Genomic DNA, 18,407 nt, shown 5'->3' on the forward strand with positions numbered 1-18,407 from the left:
CTCTCTGCCAAGACCAGGCTTTAGGGAAAAGGAGGAAGGTAGCCGCGTGCCGAAAGGGTGGCTGCGTGAGTCCGTGAAGCTCAAGGCTCCCCTCAACTTGGAAATTTTGGTAGCTCACACAAAACTTGAAGGTCTACTCTGACTTTCTAGGGAATCTTCGATAATTACTCTTTTACCGGCTCTAAGTGGCAATTCTCTTCCTCCCTCTCTTCCTCCTGTTCTCTTTTCTTTCTCGCTCCCTTTCCTCATATAATTTTGTTACCTTTGAAAATAGATTTCGCTCCCTTTCTTTATAGTTGAAGAACTATAGTCGCAGAATGGAGTTCCTTAAGATTTCCCACTTTTTACATTGATGTTAATTTTTATTGATAATTACGTGTTGAAATATTTTGGATAAAACGAGTTAAATAAAACATTAAAATGAATTTCACCTGTTTCTCTTTACTTTAAAAATAGTTGCTACTAGAAAATTTTAAATTACATATGTGCTTGAATATGTAATTGGACAGGGCTGATCTAAAGAGCCAGTAGATGAGCGTAGAGGGACATATAATGCAAGTGACTCTTACCTTTACCTTATACACCTGCCTTTCCTTCTACATAAAGTTTTGTGTACCCGTGCATTCTGCTTTATAGCTACCTTAAACAAACAAACAAACAAAAAACCCCTAATTTCCACTTAATAAAGCTTTTGAATTGCACTTTAAGTTAGTTTGATTACGGGTTAGCATTTTGCACTGGTAGTGTTGTTTTATTTTGCTTTTCTTTGGAGAAAGGAGGTGGTGGATAACTGAGTATTTTTTGAACTAGATTTTAAAATTATAAAAGTAGTACATATTCATTATTTAAAAATAATTCAGCATAAAGGTGTGAAATGAAAACTGAAAGTTCTCTAATGTTTTCAAGAAAGTTTCTACGTCTAAAAAAAGTATATGTGTGTATATGTGTGGGATTACATAAAAGTTATGTTATTCTACATATTTTTCAGCCACTTACCTTTTTTTCAATTATTTCTTCTTGGCTACCTTTCCAGAAAAGTACAGTAAAGGAACTTATTTTTTTTTTAAAAGGATTTGTATGTTATTTCATTCTGTGGATCCATTATAATTTACCTGTTTTCTTAGTACTTAGGATATCTTTAATTGAATTTTATTGATATAATTGTAAAGTCACATATAATACAGAAATATCCTTTGTATGCTGTCTAGTGTCTCTTAATGATAATATTTTGTAAACCAGTATAATATCATGACCAGGATATTGGTATTGATAGAATCTGCTTATTCAGATTTCCTCAATTTTACTTATACTCATTTGTGTATATATGCTCTATATAATTTTTATTATCTGAGTATGCACTATAATCTACTATCACAATCAAGATATTAAACATTTCCAACACTACAAGAATCTCTCATGTTGCCTTTTTATCACCATAACTACCTTTTCCCCAACCTAATCCACCCCACCTGCTGGCAATCACTAATCTGTTCTCCATTTATAAAATTGTGTCACTTAAAAATATTATAGAAATAGAATCATATAGTATGTCATGCTTTGATTACTCAGCGTAGTTTCTGGAGATTAATCAGTATTGTGGCATGTATTAATAGTTTATTCTTTATATTGCTTAGTATTATTCCATGGTATGCATGTACTAGAGTTGTTTTAACCTTTCACCTTTTGAGGGACAGTTTGGTTGTTTCCAGGTTGGGACTCTTATGAATAAAACTGTTGTGAACATTTTTGTACAGTTTTTGGTGTGAATATAAGTTTTCATTTTTCTGGGATAAATACTCAAGAGTATAGGCAATACATGTAGATCCGTCTAATTAAGTCATTTATGTGTGAAATAAAGAAATGTGATATATATAGTTAGAAGAAAGGCAGGCACAGAAGTTTTTTGGGGGAGGGATGGGAGTAAACTCATTGTGTTCATGTGGAGAGGGGTCAGTGGAATAAAATGTATGGCAAGACAATAAACAGAAGGAATAGTAGATGGAGCACAGTTCAGTAGGTGAGCGTTTGTGAAATTCAGAGCAAAAGTAGAGAATAACCCTTTATTAGAAAAAGAAACTCCTTCCCTAGTAAGATGAGTAAGAAGAGGTTGAAAGAAAAGAAATAGAAAAATGAGAGTGTTTATTTTTTTTTTTGTTAACTAGACTATAAACTATGAAAACAGGTTGTCTTGTTTAATCAATGTATTTTTAACACCTTGCACTGTTGTGAATGCACCTGGTAGTTTCTTTTCCAGCCTATTCTAACTTTTCTATCCTGTTATTAAAATTTGATAATCAAGAGCTACTAAATTATTTCTTGATCCATTAATGGGTTATAATCTGCAATTTGAAGACTATTGGACAAAGGGATGTTCAGAATGATTGCTGGACAGATGAATAGCTTGACTAAGCTTGAAAACCATTTGGTAGTGAAGAGCACAGCATTTAGATTCAAGATATCTAAATCAGGATCCTGCCCCTCTTATTTATTAGCATAATGCTATGGACAGTTAAGTAACCTCTTCAAACCTCAGTTCTCTCATCTATACAATGACTATAAAGGCCTTTAACCTGTAAATTATTCTGAAGATTATCCATCATGTGAATGGCTTCTAGAGCCTAGCTTGTCACAGGTACTCACTACATGGAAGCCAATGATGGTTGTTATGATGATGATGATGTAAAGATTAACTGTAATGTACTTACTGACTCATATTCATTATTAGCATTAATGATTTAAATGAAATAAATATTGATTTTATATGCTGCGTATCCATTATTACATATTATTATTGGAAAAACTTGTGGCTATCTCTGGTAAAATGAACAACTATGAGTTAATGAGTAGAAACAAGCCATATGTTTTCCCATACATAGACTTAGATTGTTTTCTTATGAGTATTTTAATCTCTGAATATTCAAGCTATCCAAAGGTATTTTCCCATTAATCATTTCCACGAGGCTGAATTTTACTGTGAAGTTTGGTTCAGGAAGGTCAGCCAGCCCATTCCATGTAACTTTTCCCTTAGAGAATTAAAAGGCTATTATTGGAATCATTATGCAGTAAAACATTAAAGAAATAATGAATGAATGGAGAGAGAACAATGGTTTTTTTTTAAAATATATGGTACAACCATAATAAGATGTTATAAAAGTTTGTTAAACTGAAACATGTTTATGTAGAACAATGTTGGATTGGTATGACATTAAAGAACTCATAAATTTTGTTGTCCTCTTCAGTATTCTTTAAATAGTTCTATGTTTTATTTTGAAGGATGATGGAAGATAACGATGATGATGATGCAAAGCTCGAAGAAGAAATAGAAGCTGAATTGGATAAAATCAGCATTTCTTCCTTGGAAAAAGATGATGGTGGTAGTGATTCAAAATCAGAAACCCAGAGTGATGATAGTGATACAGTAAGTGTTAAGTGTTGGACTTTTGAGACTTTTAATTAGAGTAAGCTTTTCAGGAGAGAGATTACTTTCTCAATGTGTTTTATACAATTATTTCATGTTTATCCTTAGTTTCAACTTTAAACAATGTATATTGGTATATATTTAAATATAAAAAGTATGTCGAAGATAAAAATCACCTATAATTCCACATATATACATGTGCATTTTTGGGTAAAACTGGGATTATACTATATTATGTACATATATATGTTTACATATATATATATATTTGAATTCTGCTTTTTTATTTAATCATAAGCATTCTAATGTGATTATAGATGGATCAAAAGCAAAATTTATGTTAAAACTTTAGACCTATAGAAATAGTTACTTTTTTGGAATCCAACATGGTATCATTTTCATTTGTGTATTCTCCCCAATGTTTATATGCTTAGAAAAATGTATTCATGGATTTATTCTTTTACATCAAAGTCCTTAATCCAGTGGGAATTTACTTTCAGGTATGTTATGAAATAAAGCTCTAATTTGAAATTTTCTTGAATAAACTAATGTTCCCAGTGTCACTTGTTGAATAATCCATCTCTTCTCAATTTGATTTGTCATGTTTTGTATATATTTGTTATACATATGATTGATCCAGGCTATCTTTTCTTTTCCATTATTTTGTTAATTTTTGTTCTATTGTAGTTTTTATATTCATAAATATTAAATGGGTTAAATTCTTTTAGTTATTTTGTTGTTTCAAAATACTGTCAACTAAGTTTTGTTAAAAAAACTCATTTGTAGTTTCAAAACATAATTACACTTTGGATTTTAATTAGAATTTCAATAACCTATATGTTCCTTTAGGAAAAATTAATGTTTTTACACTATTATATCTTTTTATCCACTTTAAGTGAAACAGAACCCCCCTAGATTCTTCATTTGATTATGAAATCCAAAAATAATCATGATATAATTCATGACACCTGAAAATGAAGAGAAAATTTTAACCAAATATATTTGTTTGAACTATGTTCTTTATATGGAACCCTTTTACCTCATTTACACATTTTGCTCAAATGTTTGGTATGGACTGAAGGAAGGAATATTTGACACATAGTTTTGATAAACAATTTTATAGTTTTTTTCATTATTGAATTTTTTAGGATTTAGGTGAATTACCTCAGTCAGTTCTTCACTGTATTAACATTATAAAGAAAAAGAGTAAAACTGCTGAAGAGCTCATTCTTCAAGATTTAGAAGATACTGATGTTTTAAGTAAGTATAGTTTGGCATATATGTTTTCTGTAAGTATGAAAAATTTAACTGAAGTTTTTATCTCTTATTCTATGCAGATATATACATTTATCTCTAATATAATTTTTATAGTATATTGGAATGCTCAATTTAGTTCATTTATTTATTTTCCTCACTACCTGCATTATGTCTCCAATAAATATTAGCCACCAATCCTAATAAAAACCAGACATTCTGTTTACATCAAAGAAAAGAAAACTAATCATGTGACTATTTATTTGGAGGAAAATAAAATTTATTTAAAAAGCATAACGATCTTTATTTTCTTCAACTGAGCAAATTTACTTTTTTGAATTATTCTAATAATAAAAGAATGATCAGAGATTTAACTAGAATTAATCATGGCTTAGTTTATAAGGAAAAAATGGCAACAACCTAAATGTTCAACAGGACTTTGTTGTATTCAATAGTATACTCATTTAAAAAGGTAGCTTAGACAATTATTTAATGACATAAGAAATAGTAATAATATATTATTAAAATTGTTATAAAATTCAAGGTCATTTGTGCAAGTGTTAGCATAAATTATAATGTGGATATCCATAGATATTTATTCAACAAATATTACTGTGTAAAAGGATTTGTTCTAGCCACTGAAAATATAGAAGAGAACAAAATAGGCAAAGGTTCTACTTTCCTGTTCTAATGTTTCAGTATGAGAAGACAGACAATAAACAACTAAATAAATATGTAACATTTCAATAGAGATAGTTGCTAAGAAGGAAAAAAATCAAGATAAGGGGATAGAGTTTGGAGGTTGCTATTTTAGGTAGGGTAGTGAGGGAAAGCCCCTCTGAGGTGATATTTAAGCAATGACTGAGAAAGTAAACCTCATAGATATATTAATGAATGAGAAGATGAGCCATGAGGCTATCCAGAGAGCCAATATTCCAGAAAGTGGGAATTGTAAAGGTCAAGGCACACTGAGTAGGCTTAATATGTTTGAAGAACAGTTAGCCTTTGTAGTTGTATCAAAGAAAACAAGGGGTCGAACCATATAGAGTTCTTATAAACCATGGTGTGGACTTTGAATTCTATTCTGCATATATCAAGGTTTTTGACTAAGGAGTGACAATATCTGACTTACAGTTTGAGACAGTCATATTGGTAACTGTGTAGACAAGATGCATTGAGGTGGTAAGAGTCTTCTGTAAGACTTTTAATAGTATGGTTGGAAATGAGAGTAATTTAAGTAGAAATTATGAAAATGGTTATAGTCTAGAAACCATTTTTAAGATAGAAGAATCAAAAGGATTTATTGATGGATTGGCATGAAAGGAAGAAAGGAAGGTGGCTTCAAGAATTTTGTCCTGAGCATCTGTGTGAATGGATATGTAAAGACTTACTCTATATGAAGATGCTCCAAATTTGGCAGTGATTATCTATAGTTGAGTTATGGGGCAGGGAGGGGGGAGTAATGGTTTGTTTATTTTTAAATTAAGATTTATACAATTAAAATACAAATATTTTGACAATTATCTAGCTTAATTATAAAAAATCAAAGGAAACAATTATAGAAAATTAGTTACATGAAATGTTATATAACTATAATTATAGCAGTTGTGTAGAAAATTATGAGAACTCATATATAGCTCTAGTCAAATATATTTAATAGTCTCAATAAATAGAATAATTTTCCAAGAAAATTAAAATTATCAACATTGTATAAGAAAAATGGAAAACATTATTAAATCAATAATCTGACAAGAAGGTAGAAAGGGATTTCTTTTCAAATGTAGTTAGAAACTAGGAATAATTTTGCAATTAAATTCTTAAAATCTGTCAAGGAGCAGAAATTCTACAGATTATATAATATTTATAAAATGCTTCATATTTTAAAAATAAAACTGTACAAGTATAATACATACAAAATAAGCCAGAGGCTAATTTCATTTATGCCTATAGATGTATTGATTAAGGTTCTCAGTTGTAGTTATCAGAAGCCATTTTAGCTATGTTAAGCAGTAAGGTTTGGGGAGGTATTCGTTTGCTTGTTTTATGGGTAGAATAGATGTTCTGGTTATTTTTTGCTGCAAAATAAACAGTCGTTTAAAATAACAATTTGTTATATTTTATAGTTCTGTGGGTTGGCTGGGCAATTACTGCTTGTATATCTAATGCATTTAGAGTCAGATGTTGATTAAGGCTGCTGTCATCTGAAGTCATTACTGGATTGTAATTCCAAGATGGCTCACTCAGATGGCTGACAGTTGATACAGTTGTTGGCTGGGAGTTCAGGTGGTGCTGTCAACTGGAGATACCTATATGTGGTTTCTCCCTGTAGCTTGCATGGCACCTGGGCATTGAGAAGGAGCGTACCATGAACAAAATACCAAGAGACTAAGATGGAACTTTTTAAGGCTGCTTTTAACCTATTTTCAGAAGTCATGCAGCATCATTTCTACCACACCTTGATGGTTACACATGGTTGAAGGCGGGGGGAACTACACAGGTGTACATACCAGAAAGTATGGAGGAGACATCATTGGAGACTAGCCAATATAATAAATAACAGATGGTTAATATAACTGAAGAAGCAGACTGCAGACTGAATGTCAGACAAAATATATACACACATACATTGTAGAACTGGGCAGGTCCTGCTGTCTGACATAATTAAGAAATTCAGAGACATTTATCCTCTACTATACACATCTATCTCAAACCCATATCTTCCTCTATCGTGGTCTGGGCCAAAAAAAATTAAAATATAGCTCTCTGCCTCTCTTCACACATAATATTTTTATGAAAATAAAGACAAACAAATATATAATTGATAGAACCTAAATCACCCTTAGAAACCTAGCTTTAAAGGAATTTGGAGAATATTATTATTATTATTATTATTATTATTATTATATTTGCTTTTCAGTCTCTCACATAGGAAAGCATACCAGAAAGGTTGTGAATAGTTATTGAAGAAACTCTATAATATTTGACAAAATAGGTGTAAATGGTCAGTTAACCAGTAGAATGGTCATCTTTAAAAAATAATTTACTATTAGGAAACATTAACATGATATAACAAATTAAATGAATAAATAAAAGAAACATAACTACATCTTCACAGATGATAAAAAACACCTGAGAAAGCTCAAAAAAACTTATAAAATCAAGAATGAAAGTTCACTTCAATCACATTTTAGTAATTACAATCTTTTAAACTCATACTTTTATTAAAGTATTTTCCATATGATTATATTGCTTGTTTGTAGCAGGTAAAATAAACTTTTGCTGATTTCTAATCAAAATTTCATTGCACCATCAAACAAAGTATTATTCTGTGTATGATGGAAGATAAACCAGTCTAGAATATGAAAGATAATAAAGAATTAGAGTGCTTTCAAAATTTGTTACTTTTTTTAGAATAAAGTTTATAAATTTCTTCTATTATTTATTCTTCATTATTTTTCTGTTGTTTTGAGTTACTGATCAAGAATATACTATAATAAAATTTGAGATTAAAGGATAATGATAAGATTCAGGATTTTAGCATTTTATGCCCTACTCTAATATTTAAAGTTATAATGTTTTTTATTTCTCTAGGCTATAATTATGGAGCAGTTTCTAATAATCATATGCATTTAAGGATAGAATTATCAACTGAATCTAAAGAAAATCCAGACCAATTAATGAAGGTATATTTTCAACATTTGACTGAAAGTACTCAATATTATAGCAAGAAATTTACCTTTCCCTCTTATATAGGATGATAGTTCACTGATTTAAAGTTCACTGATTTAAAAATTAATTTACAGAGAACAAGACGATGGTTGCCAAATGGGAGAAGGGTTGGGGACAGACTGGGTGTAAAGGTGTTGGGATTAAGAAGTACAAATTGGTAGTTTGAAATAGTCATAGTGATGTAAAGTACAGCATAGAGAATATAGTCAATAATATTGTAATAACTATGTATAGTGCCAGATGGGTGCTAGACTAATCAGGGGAATCACTTCATAAATTATATAACTATTTAACCACTTTGCTTCACTTTACACCTGAAACTAATGTAAAATAATATATTGCATGTCAGCTGTAATTTAAAATTTAAAAAAATAATAATAAATTAATTATGTTTAAGCATATTATTTTTGGTGATTTTTTGGCATATAATACAAAACCACTGAAATTTCAATTTTTAAAAATATTAGCAATAGTGATTTGAAGCATTAATACTTGAGAATTTAATGTGCGGTAGATAAAACAGAACTGTATTACATGATGTTTTCCCCCTATTGTTTATTACCTTGCTTAGGAATGTACTGTGTTCCAGCAGAGACATTGAATACTCTACAGAAACTTTAAACATAGAACATCTTGCATTAGTTTTCTTTTAAAGACAGAATTAAATATCCCTAAAAAATAAGAGTAAAGGAGAGATAATGGATGCATCTTGAGATAATCATGCTAAACAAAATAAGTTAGATGAAAAAGATTAAGAACTATATCATTTCACTTATATTTAGGATATAAAATTGAAAGCAACAAATGAACAAGACAAACAAAAACTCATAGACACAGACAACAGTTTATTGGTTACGAGAAGGAAAGGTAGGAGCGGGGAGGGTAGATAAGGGTAAAGGATGTCAGATATATGGTGATGGAAGGAGATTTGACTTTGGGTGGTGAACACAATGTAAATACAGTGCAAGTTATGATGTATTATTTAATTGTACATTTGAAACCTATATAATTTTGTTAGCCAATGTCACCCTAATAAATTAAATTAAAAAGTAAAAGAGCTAACTAACATTTTTGGTTAATATCCCTTCAAATACATTTACAAAAAAATCTCTTCTACAGTTTCAGCATCTTGGATTCATTTTTAACTTTCATTTTACCAAATTCTTTTTTTTTAAATCTAATTCTATTTCTGCTCCCTAAGATGTCTAAAATAATATGAAAATCACTTTTATGTATGTCTATGACACTCTTTTGGTAACACTAAAACAAAATATTAATTTCGAATTATCTTACTGCTGTTTCATTGGACTAGAGAACCTATTTCTTTCCAACTAGATTATGATGGAAATCTAATTATGGAAAAGTACTCATCAAAATTATGACTTATATATAATTCAGGTTAGAGAATAGTTCTGTTTTTTAAACATATTGAATATATTAGCAATTGTATATGTGAGCAATAACTACAGATAAGAAAGATAGAAGTATATTAGGTGGAAAACAAATATTAGTAGAAATATTTTTAAATGATTATCAAGAAGTTTAAGTGAATATTGTGGATTAATATTATAGAGTGATTAGAGTTCTGAAAAACATGAGGATAAAATACAGTAGACTTGCTTGAGAAAAACATTTTTACTTACCATAAAGACAATATATACTAATGTGTTGTAGAACTGTATTAGAGTTTTGAAGTAAAGTTCTAGATATGTATATGTAAATATTTAATATATTATTAAAATGATAGCTTTACTCTCTCTTTTGGTTTCTTTAATCATTGATACTCTTTTTTAACCGCTTAGATATTATCTGAAATAGAAAAGGAAGAATTTCTGAGAAGTAAAACCCATCATGGCAGTCCTGATTCTGTACCAGAGCCTGGTCCTCATCACTTGCCCGTGGATGAACTTGTTTTTCCAGGTGTTATTTTTGATAATTTTTATCTTACCATAGCTTGAGAAAATTTAGTTTTTTCTTCTGACAATTAGAAAAGTACAATCGCAGTATTTGAAATTATACTTTCTCATAGTTTTCTTCGTGCCTCCTAAATTAACTTGATTTAAATATATTTATAATTTTCCATACCTATAGCTGGATATACACAGATATACCCAGCCTTGAATCTATTAAATATCCCTTAAGTATTCCTTACCTACACACAGGCACACACACACACATACCCACACATTTTTTATGTTAAGTTTTGTGGACTAGTTTAAGGCAAGTTATGTGCTTTTTTATTGACTGCAATGGAATTTACATGTATATTCAAGAGTATATTTTCTTGTAGTTTATCACTTTTACTTTGGTAATATGTGAAATTATTTCTTCATTTAAAAATTACTTTTATACTTTACACTGGATCACTTTTGACAGATTTGATCTTAAAATAATAATATGATTTCTCTTTATGAATGCAGATGATGGGGAAATAAATTTTGAATACTGTGAAGTAGAAGAAAAATTAAGGCAATCTTTTGAGGCTTGGCAAGACAAACAAAAAGAACTAGAAGACCAAGAGAAAGAAACCATCAAAGCTCAAAGGGATAGAGAAGAAAAGCAATTTCAAGAAGAAGAAGAAAAGAGACATCACTGGATGAAACAATTTGAAGTTGAAAAGAGGAAATTAGACAGTATTCGGAAGGTAAGTTTTTTTTCGTTTTTCATATATTTTTTTGAATCACAGCTACTGCTGAAGAGTATTGATGTTTTGGATTATAGGATGGATTGAACTCTGTTCTATGGCTTTTACTTACTCCTGATAATAAAAGCAATTTACTATGGATCAATATTTCATATGATTTTTTTGGTTAGTTTTTATTGAAATTCATTGGAAGTTCAGATACTGCTTTGGATTGTGGGAGTGCCTATAGTCTATGAAGTTTCAAAGATAGTCCTAGAAAGGCTGACATTTATAGCATAAGCTATTGCTTTTTTATATCCTTCTAATGATAGGAAAAGGCAACAGAATTTTCTTAATCACACAATGTGGTCTGATATATAGCAATTATGTAAAAATCATTTGATTGAAGAGGTTCAGCCTTGTGGATGATAGTTTGTACTTCATCTCCATAATTGAGCTAATTCCTTGAACTAGAAATTTTTTGGTGTGGAGGAGTTTTGTGTTGTTTGTATTTTGTTTTTTCCCCTAACACTACCCCAGGAGCTCTACACCCTCAGGTGATGGTAGAGTCATATTGCAAAACCAGTGATTTTTTTAGGACCCTGCTTGGGGGCTCTCAGGAACCTCAGAATGTCTGGGTAGCAGACGGACTGACTTCTGTCTTAGATCACTAACATTGACTTAAATGTTGCTCAGAACTTGCTAGATCTGAGTATTCAATATAGAGAACATTAGCTTATGGTCACCTAGGTGGTTCAGAGTATTCTAGCCCTCCATGTTGAGTACATTGCATCTTCTAATTATATAGAAAATAAACAAGTTAAAGATAATTATATCGTAGAACCACTTGGCCATGTCTCTTTCCAGTAGTAAACAAAATCCTTAGCTTTTCTTTAGTTATATTTTCCTTCCCACAGACCAGATCAATGTGATCATTTCCATCATAAAATTATGATTTTAAAAAATGACATTAGTAGGCTTAGTGATTCCTAAATGTGTGCTTTGTTATGCCTTGGGGTTTAAAAGCTTTCCAGTGGGGGCTACTCCATAATATTATAATGATGTTCTAAATATATGATTCACTTCCTTTCAGTAGTTCTCGTCTGTGTCCTTTGTCAGTATCCTCTTATACTCTCCAAAACCACTATTGTAAATCTTTTTCCATAAGAGTTCCACCCAACTACTCCCTCCTCATTATTAATATATGATCACACAACATTTTTGCATCAATTACGAGCTTTCTCTTCTTTCTAATCCCATGTATAGTTAGCGTTAACCTCTATATTCACCTTTTTATTTTTTTGCCTTTGTTTCTATCTCAATATCTCAGTAACAGAAGTTTCTTCCTTCTACCAAAGGCTAGCTTTTCCTCTTCGCTTTGTATTCTATCATTTTCCAATTTATCCCTGCTTTTTCCTATGTGCAAAAACACCTCATCAACTTCTTCCTTTTTTATTGTTTATAAACATCCTAGAAACAAAACAAAGGAACAACCACGATATCACCTTTGTTCATGTTTCACTTTAGCAAGCTTTTTAGCTGTACTTATAATCAAGCTTCTTAAGAGTAGTTATTTTTGCTATATCCATTTTCTTATGTATCATTTAATCATAAACCTACTAGGTGTTTACCACCACCACACTGAGCGAAACTGTTCTTGACAAAAATAACCAATGTTTTCTAAGTTACCATACTCACAAGTTCTTTTTTCAGTTCTTATTTTGGCTTCTGTAGCATTTTATGCCAGTAAAAATTTGATTGTCGACCATTTCTCTTTCCCTTGACTTCTGTGAGACCACACTACCTTGATTCTCTTTCTTACATGTTTGGAACTCCTTCCTTGATGTCCGTTTAAGCTTCTTTTTTTCTCTCTCCTTGAATGTGGTACCAAGGCTTTCATCTTTTGCTCTTTCTTTTCTTATTCCGTATACTTTAATCTTGATAATTTCATCCATAGCCTTGTCTGTTCAGAACCAAATCTATATTTATAAGAAAAATAAAGTAAACTACATAACTATCTTACAGATACTTAACACTCAGAACTTAATGTATCTAAAACTGAATGTATTGTCTTTTTTTCTGAATCGTGCTCCTCCTCAGGTATTTTTTATTTTGATGAGCCACACTATCATCATAGTCCAAGCTAGAAAAGAGAGAACCATTTTTGACTGTTTCCTCTCTTTTATTATTCTCTTCCTTTTAACAGTTGTATTCTACATCTTTTCATTTGTATATCTCCTGCTTCTTCATAGTTCAGTCCTAATGTCTAACTTGGAATATTTACTGTATTGATCTCCCTACTTTTGGTCGTCCACGAATTCATCCACTGTCGTCCTGTCAGAAGTATATTTATTTAAGAAAATGTTATTTCCCTTCTTAAATCCCCTCAAAATTTGCCAGAGCTCATATAAGATAATGTCCAAAGGAAATGTCCCATTTCCTTTATATGCAGTCAACTAGCAAATTGTGGCAATTTCGTGTTTATATTGTCTTTGTATCTGTTCTTTCCCTGCCATGCTATCTACAGAAGTCCCTCATTGATCCTCACATACACTTCTCTAATACCTACTTTACTGATTTCCTTAGAGTCTCCTTGGATTTCTGTCTCTAACTCTAATGTAACGTTATGCTTTCTCTGAAAGCAGAACTATAATCATTTTCTTAGTTCAAAAATATTTAATAAACCTCTAAAATGTCAGTTTAGCCTCTTGAAAGCCTAGTCTTTTCAAATACAATCTTCTGCATGAAATTTGTCATGATCTTCTAATTATAACACCTATTCCTACTGTGATCCTTTATAGTCTTCTCTTTTGATGAATTTATTCTGCTAAATTTGGGGTAATATATGAACTTGTGATAGTGTTCCCATATTAAAGGTAAAGTTTTAGAGTAAAAGGATTATATTTTACTGATTTTTGTTTATTCTATAGAACTTTAACAAAATATGTGCTAATAAAGAGTTATTAAAAGAAAATCATTACCCACTGAACTGATTTATTGTGTGAATGAAATGAGATTGTGTGGAGAGAAAAATACTGTAATTCAAAGCCCATCTTACAAACATTATTATTTGTAATTTTTGCATTGTCCAACAATATTTATAGCTGATGCTCTTTATTATGTGAATAAACATACTCAAATAAATAAAACACTTTCCAAGGTTACAGACATCTTTATGTGTTGAAAGTGAAAATCCTATAAATACAACAGTTTAGGTTGTGATTAAAGTTGTTATCCCAGTATTAATAACTGATGACCATTGGATGAGTTATTTTAACCATTATTTACAAATATATGTTGTAAGAATTATACGTAATGAATGAATAGAATATTTTTGACATTTGAATATAATATTTTAATTTTACCATGTATTCAGCAAGAGCAGGACAAGATGAATGATGAGCTCCATAAAGAAGAGAAAATGTGGAAAGAGAAATTTAAACAGCATGAGGTATCTATTTGTTGCTTTTACTCAGTGCAATAATTATTCTTCATTTGAAATAAATTACTATGCTTGAAATGGACATTTTAAAATAATATTGCCTAACTGGTGTAAGAATTAATTTAATAAAGCTTTAAATATTCATTAATCATGAGAGACTCTTCTCAAAATAGAATGTCCTGAAAATGAAAATAAACTGGTTAATGAGTGAATATGTCTCTATAAAATTTTAATTCTAAAATTTATTTTAATGTTTGAGGAAAGATAATTATGAACATATAATGATGATTGAAAATTATTATAAAAATTTACTGTATTTCTTAAACACAGTTCATTGTATGTGCTAAATAACCCCTTTGAATTTAAGATGATTCTGATGACATATTTATTAAATTTTAACTTTTGTTTACCCTACAGCTTTTATATAAAATTATTTTAAGTTATTACAAGCATAAAGTAGATGAAATTTCTCATAATCTTACTGTTCATCTTAATATACTATTTTTCTTTGTATTTCCTTTAAGTCATTATTTATATGAACATACATCAGAAAAAGTAGGTTTCTACTGGCCATAATTGTTTGAAATATTTTTAACATATAACATTGTATAAGTTTAAAATGTACAACATGTTGATTTGATATAATTGTACATTATAATATGATTGTCCCTACTGCCTATCTTTATTTTTTTTAATTTTTTTAAAATTAAGTTTATTGGGATAACATTGGTTAATTCAATTATGTAATTTTCAGGTATACATTGTAATTTGACATCTATATATTTTATATTCAACTGGACCCAAAGTCCAGTTGCCTTCAGCTATCATATATTTGATCCCTTTCACCCACTTTGCCCTCCCCCTAAATCCTATATTTGACCACCTTTACCCCATCTACCTCTCCCCTCCTTCCTCACCCCCTACACTCTGGTAACCACTAGTCTATAGTCTATGTCCATGAGTCTCTGTTTGTTTCTCTTGTTGGTTTGTTGCTTTTAGGTTTATATCCCAACTATAAGTGATATGTGATTTTCAACTTTTTCTGTCTGGCTTATTTCACTTAGCATGTTTATCTCGAGGTCCATCCATGTTTTTGCAAATGGTAGTATTTCATCTCTTCTTATGGCTGAATAATATTCCATTGTATATATGTACCACAGCTTCTTTAGCCAATCATCTATTGTAGGACACCTCAGCTTTCATGTCCTGACCACTGTGAATAATGCTGCTATGAACATCGGTGTGCAAATATCATTTCGGTTATGGGTTTTCAAGTCTTTGGGGGTAAATACCCAATAGAGAGAATGCTGGATCGTATGGTAGGTCAATTCTTAGATTTTTGAGGAACCTCCAATACTGTTTTCCATAGTGGCTGAACCAATTTGCAGTCCCTCCAGCACTGAATGAGGGTTCCTTTTTCTTCGTATCCTCTCCAACATTTGTTATTATTTGTCCTGTTGATTATACTTATTCTAACAAGTGTGAGATGGTATCTCATTGTGGTTTTAATTTGCATTTCCCTAATAGCTAGCGATATTGAGCATCTTTTCATATATTTGTTGGCCATTTGTATTTCCTCTAGGGAGAAGTGTCTGTTCAGGTCCTCTGCCCATTTTTTGATTGGATCATTTGTTTTTTTGTTGTTATTGAGTTGTATGAGTTCTTTGTATATTTTGGATATTAGACCCTTATCTAAAGCATTGCTTGCAAATATATTTTCCCATTTAGATGGCTGTCTCTTTACCTTGTTGACAATTTCTTTTGCTGAGCAGAAGCTTTTTAGTTTGATGTAGTCCCATTCATTTATTTTAGCTTTTACTTCCCTTGCCTTTGAGGTCAAATTCATACCTCTTGAAGTCCAAGGTCCTTGAGTTTAGGCCCTATGTTTTCTTCTATGCATTTTATCATTTCAGGTCTTATATTCAGGTCCTTAATACATTTTGAGTTAATTATGGTGTGTGGTGATAGACAACAGTCTAGTTTCATTATTTTGCAGGTGGCCTTTCAGTTTTCCCAGCACCATTTATTGAAGAGTTTTTCCTTTCTCCACTGTATGTTTCTGGCATTTTTGTCAAAAATTATTTGCCCATGTAAATATGGGTTTACTTCCGGACTCTCAATTCTATTCCAATGATCCGTGTGTCTGTTTTGCTGCCAAAACCATGCCGTTTTGATTACTGTTGCTTTGTAGTATAATTTGAAGTCAGCACAGTCATGTCCCCAGCCTCGTTCTTTTTTCTCAGGATGGTTTTGGTAATTCAGGGTCTTTTGTGCTTCCATACAAATCTAATGATTTTTTGTTATATATTTTTTTAAAAATGCTGATAGGATTTTGATGGGGATTGCATTAAATCTGTATAATGCTTTAGGTAATAAGGCCATTTTAACTATGTGGATTCTTCTAATCCAAGAACACGGAATATCTTTGCATTTTTTTGTATCTTCTTCAATTTCTTTTAATAGGGTCTTGTAATTTTCATCATGTAGGTCCTTCACATGTTTCATTAAATTTATTCCTAGATATTTTATTCTTTTTGTTGCAATTGCAAAAATAATTATTTTTCATCTTCTTTTTCTGATACTTCATTATTAGAGTATAGGAATGCTATGGAATTTTGAACATTGATTATGTATACAGAAACTTTACTTATTTGCTTATTGTTTCTAGTAGTGTGCTTGTGGAGTCTTTAGAGTTTTCTATAAAGAGAATCATGTCATCTGCACATAGTGACTGTTTGCCTTCTTCGTTTTCTATTTGGATGCCTTTTATATCGTTCTTGTCTGATTCTACTTGCTAGGACCTCCAATGTTATATTGAATAAGAGTGGCAATAGTGGACAGCCTTGCCTTGTTCCTGATCTTAGAGGGAAGGTTTTTAGTTTTTCATCATTAAGTATAATGTTGGCTGATGATTTGTCATAAATGGCCTTTATTATGTTAAGGTACTTTTCTTCTATACTGATTTTGTTAATAAGTGTTTTGATCATAAGTGGATGCTGTATCTTGTCGAAGGCTTTTTCTGCATCTATTGATATGACCATATGATTCTTATTTATTAATTTGTTTATGTGGTATATCACATTAATCAATTTGTGTATGTTGAACCATCCCTGTGCCCCTGGGATGGTCGTAGTGTATAATCTTTTTAATATGTTCTGTATTCGGTCACTAGTATCTTATTTAGGATTTTTGCATCTGTGTTCATGAGATATTGGTCTGTAGTTTTCTTTTTTTGTGTTATCCTTACCAGGTTTTGGTATCAAAGTAATATTGGCCTCATAAAATTAGTTGGGAAGTATTGCCTCCTCTTTGATTTTTTGGAAGAGTTTGAGGAGCATAGGTATTAAATCTTCTTTGAACGATTGGTAGAATTCACTGATGAAGCCATCTGGTCCTGAACTTTTACATTTTGGTTGGTTTTTGATGATTGTTTCAATTTCCATACTGCTGATCAGTCTATTGAGATTTCCAGATCTTGGTTCAGATAGGAAGATTGTATTTTTCTAAGTACTGGTCTATTTCTTCTAAGTCATTAAATTTGGTATTTCTGCGATTATCAGTCATAATTTCCCCTCTTTCATCTCTGATTTTATTTATTTGTGTTTTTTTCTCTTTTTTCTTTAGCGAGTCTAGCTAGGGGTTTGTCAATTTTATTAACCTTCTCAAAGAACCAGTTCTTTTTATATTTATTTTTTCTTTTTTTTTTGTTTTGTTTTGTTTTCAATTTCATTTATTTCTGCTCTGATTTTGATTATTTCTTTCCCTCTGCTGACTTTAGGCCTCATTTGTTCTTCCTTTTCTAGATTTTTTTGATGAATCATTAGGTTGTTTATTTGGGCTCATTCTTGTTTTTGGAAATAGACCTATAATTGTATGAATTTTCCTCTTATGACCGCCTTTGCTGTGTCCCCAAAGTTTTGATATGTTTTACTGTCATTATC

At 30.8% G+C, this 18,407-nt stretch overlaps 1 protein-coding gene across 3 annotated transcripts in view; it reads left to right on the forward strand.

Annotated features, from left to right (window-relative positions):
• LRRIQ1 (leucine rich repeats and IQ motif containing 1) overlaps nt 1–18,407 on the forward strand; it is a 175,742-nt gene that overhangs the window by 156 nt on the left and 157,179 nt on the right. For all 3 annotated transcript variants that reach the window (XM_039868979.1, XM_039868982.1, XM_039868980.1), the window contains exons 2-7: nt 3,274–3,418; nt 4,567–4,678; nt 8,264–8,355; nt 10,204–10,321; nt 10,822–11,045; nt 14,401–14,475. In XM_039868979.1, coding sequence (XP_039724913.1) covers nt 3,275–3,418; nt 4,567–4,678; nt 8,264–8,355; nt 10,204–10,321; nt 10,822–11,045; nt 14,401–14,475 — 765 coding nt within the window. In that variant the 5' untranslated portion in view covers nt 3,274. The remainder of the gene's footprint in view (nt 1–3,273; nt 3,419–4,566; nt 4,679–8,263; nt 8,356–10,203; nt 10,322–10,821; nt 11,046–14,400; nt 14,476–18,407) is intronic.

The sequence above is a fragment of the Pteropus medius genome, unplaced genomic scaffold (genome assembly GCF_902729225.1).
Source record: "Pteropus medius unplaced genomic scaffold, Ma_sr-lr_union100, whole genome shotgun sequence".
Lineage (NCBI taxonomy): Eukaryota > Metazoa > Chordata > Mammalia > Chiroptera > Pteropodidae > Pteropus > Pteropus medius.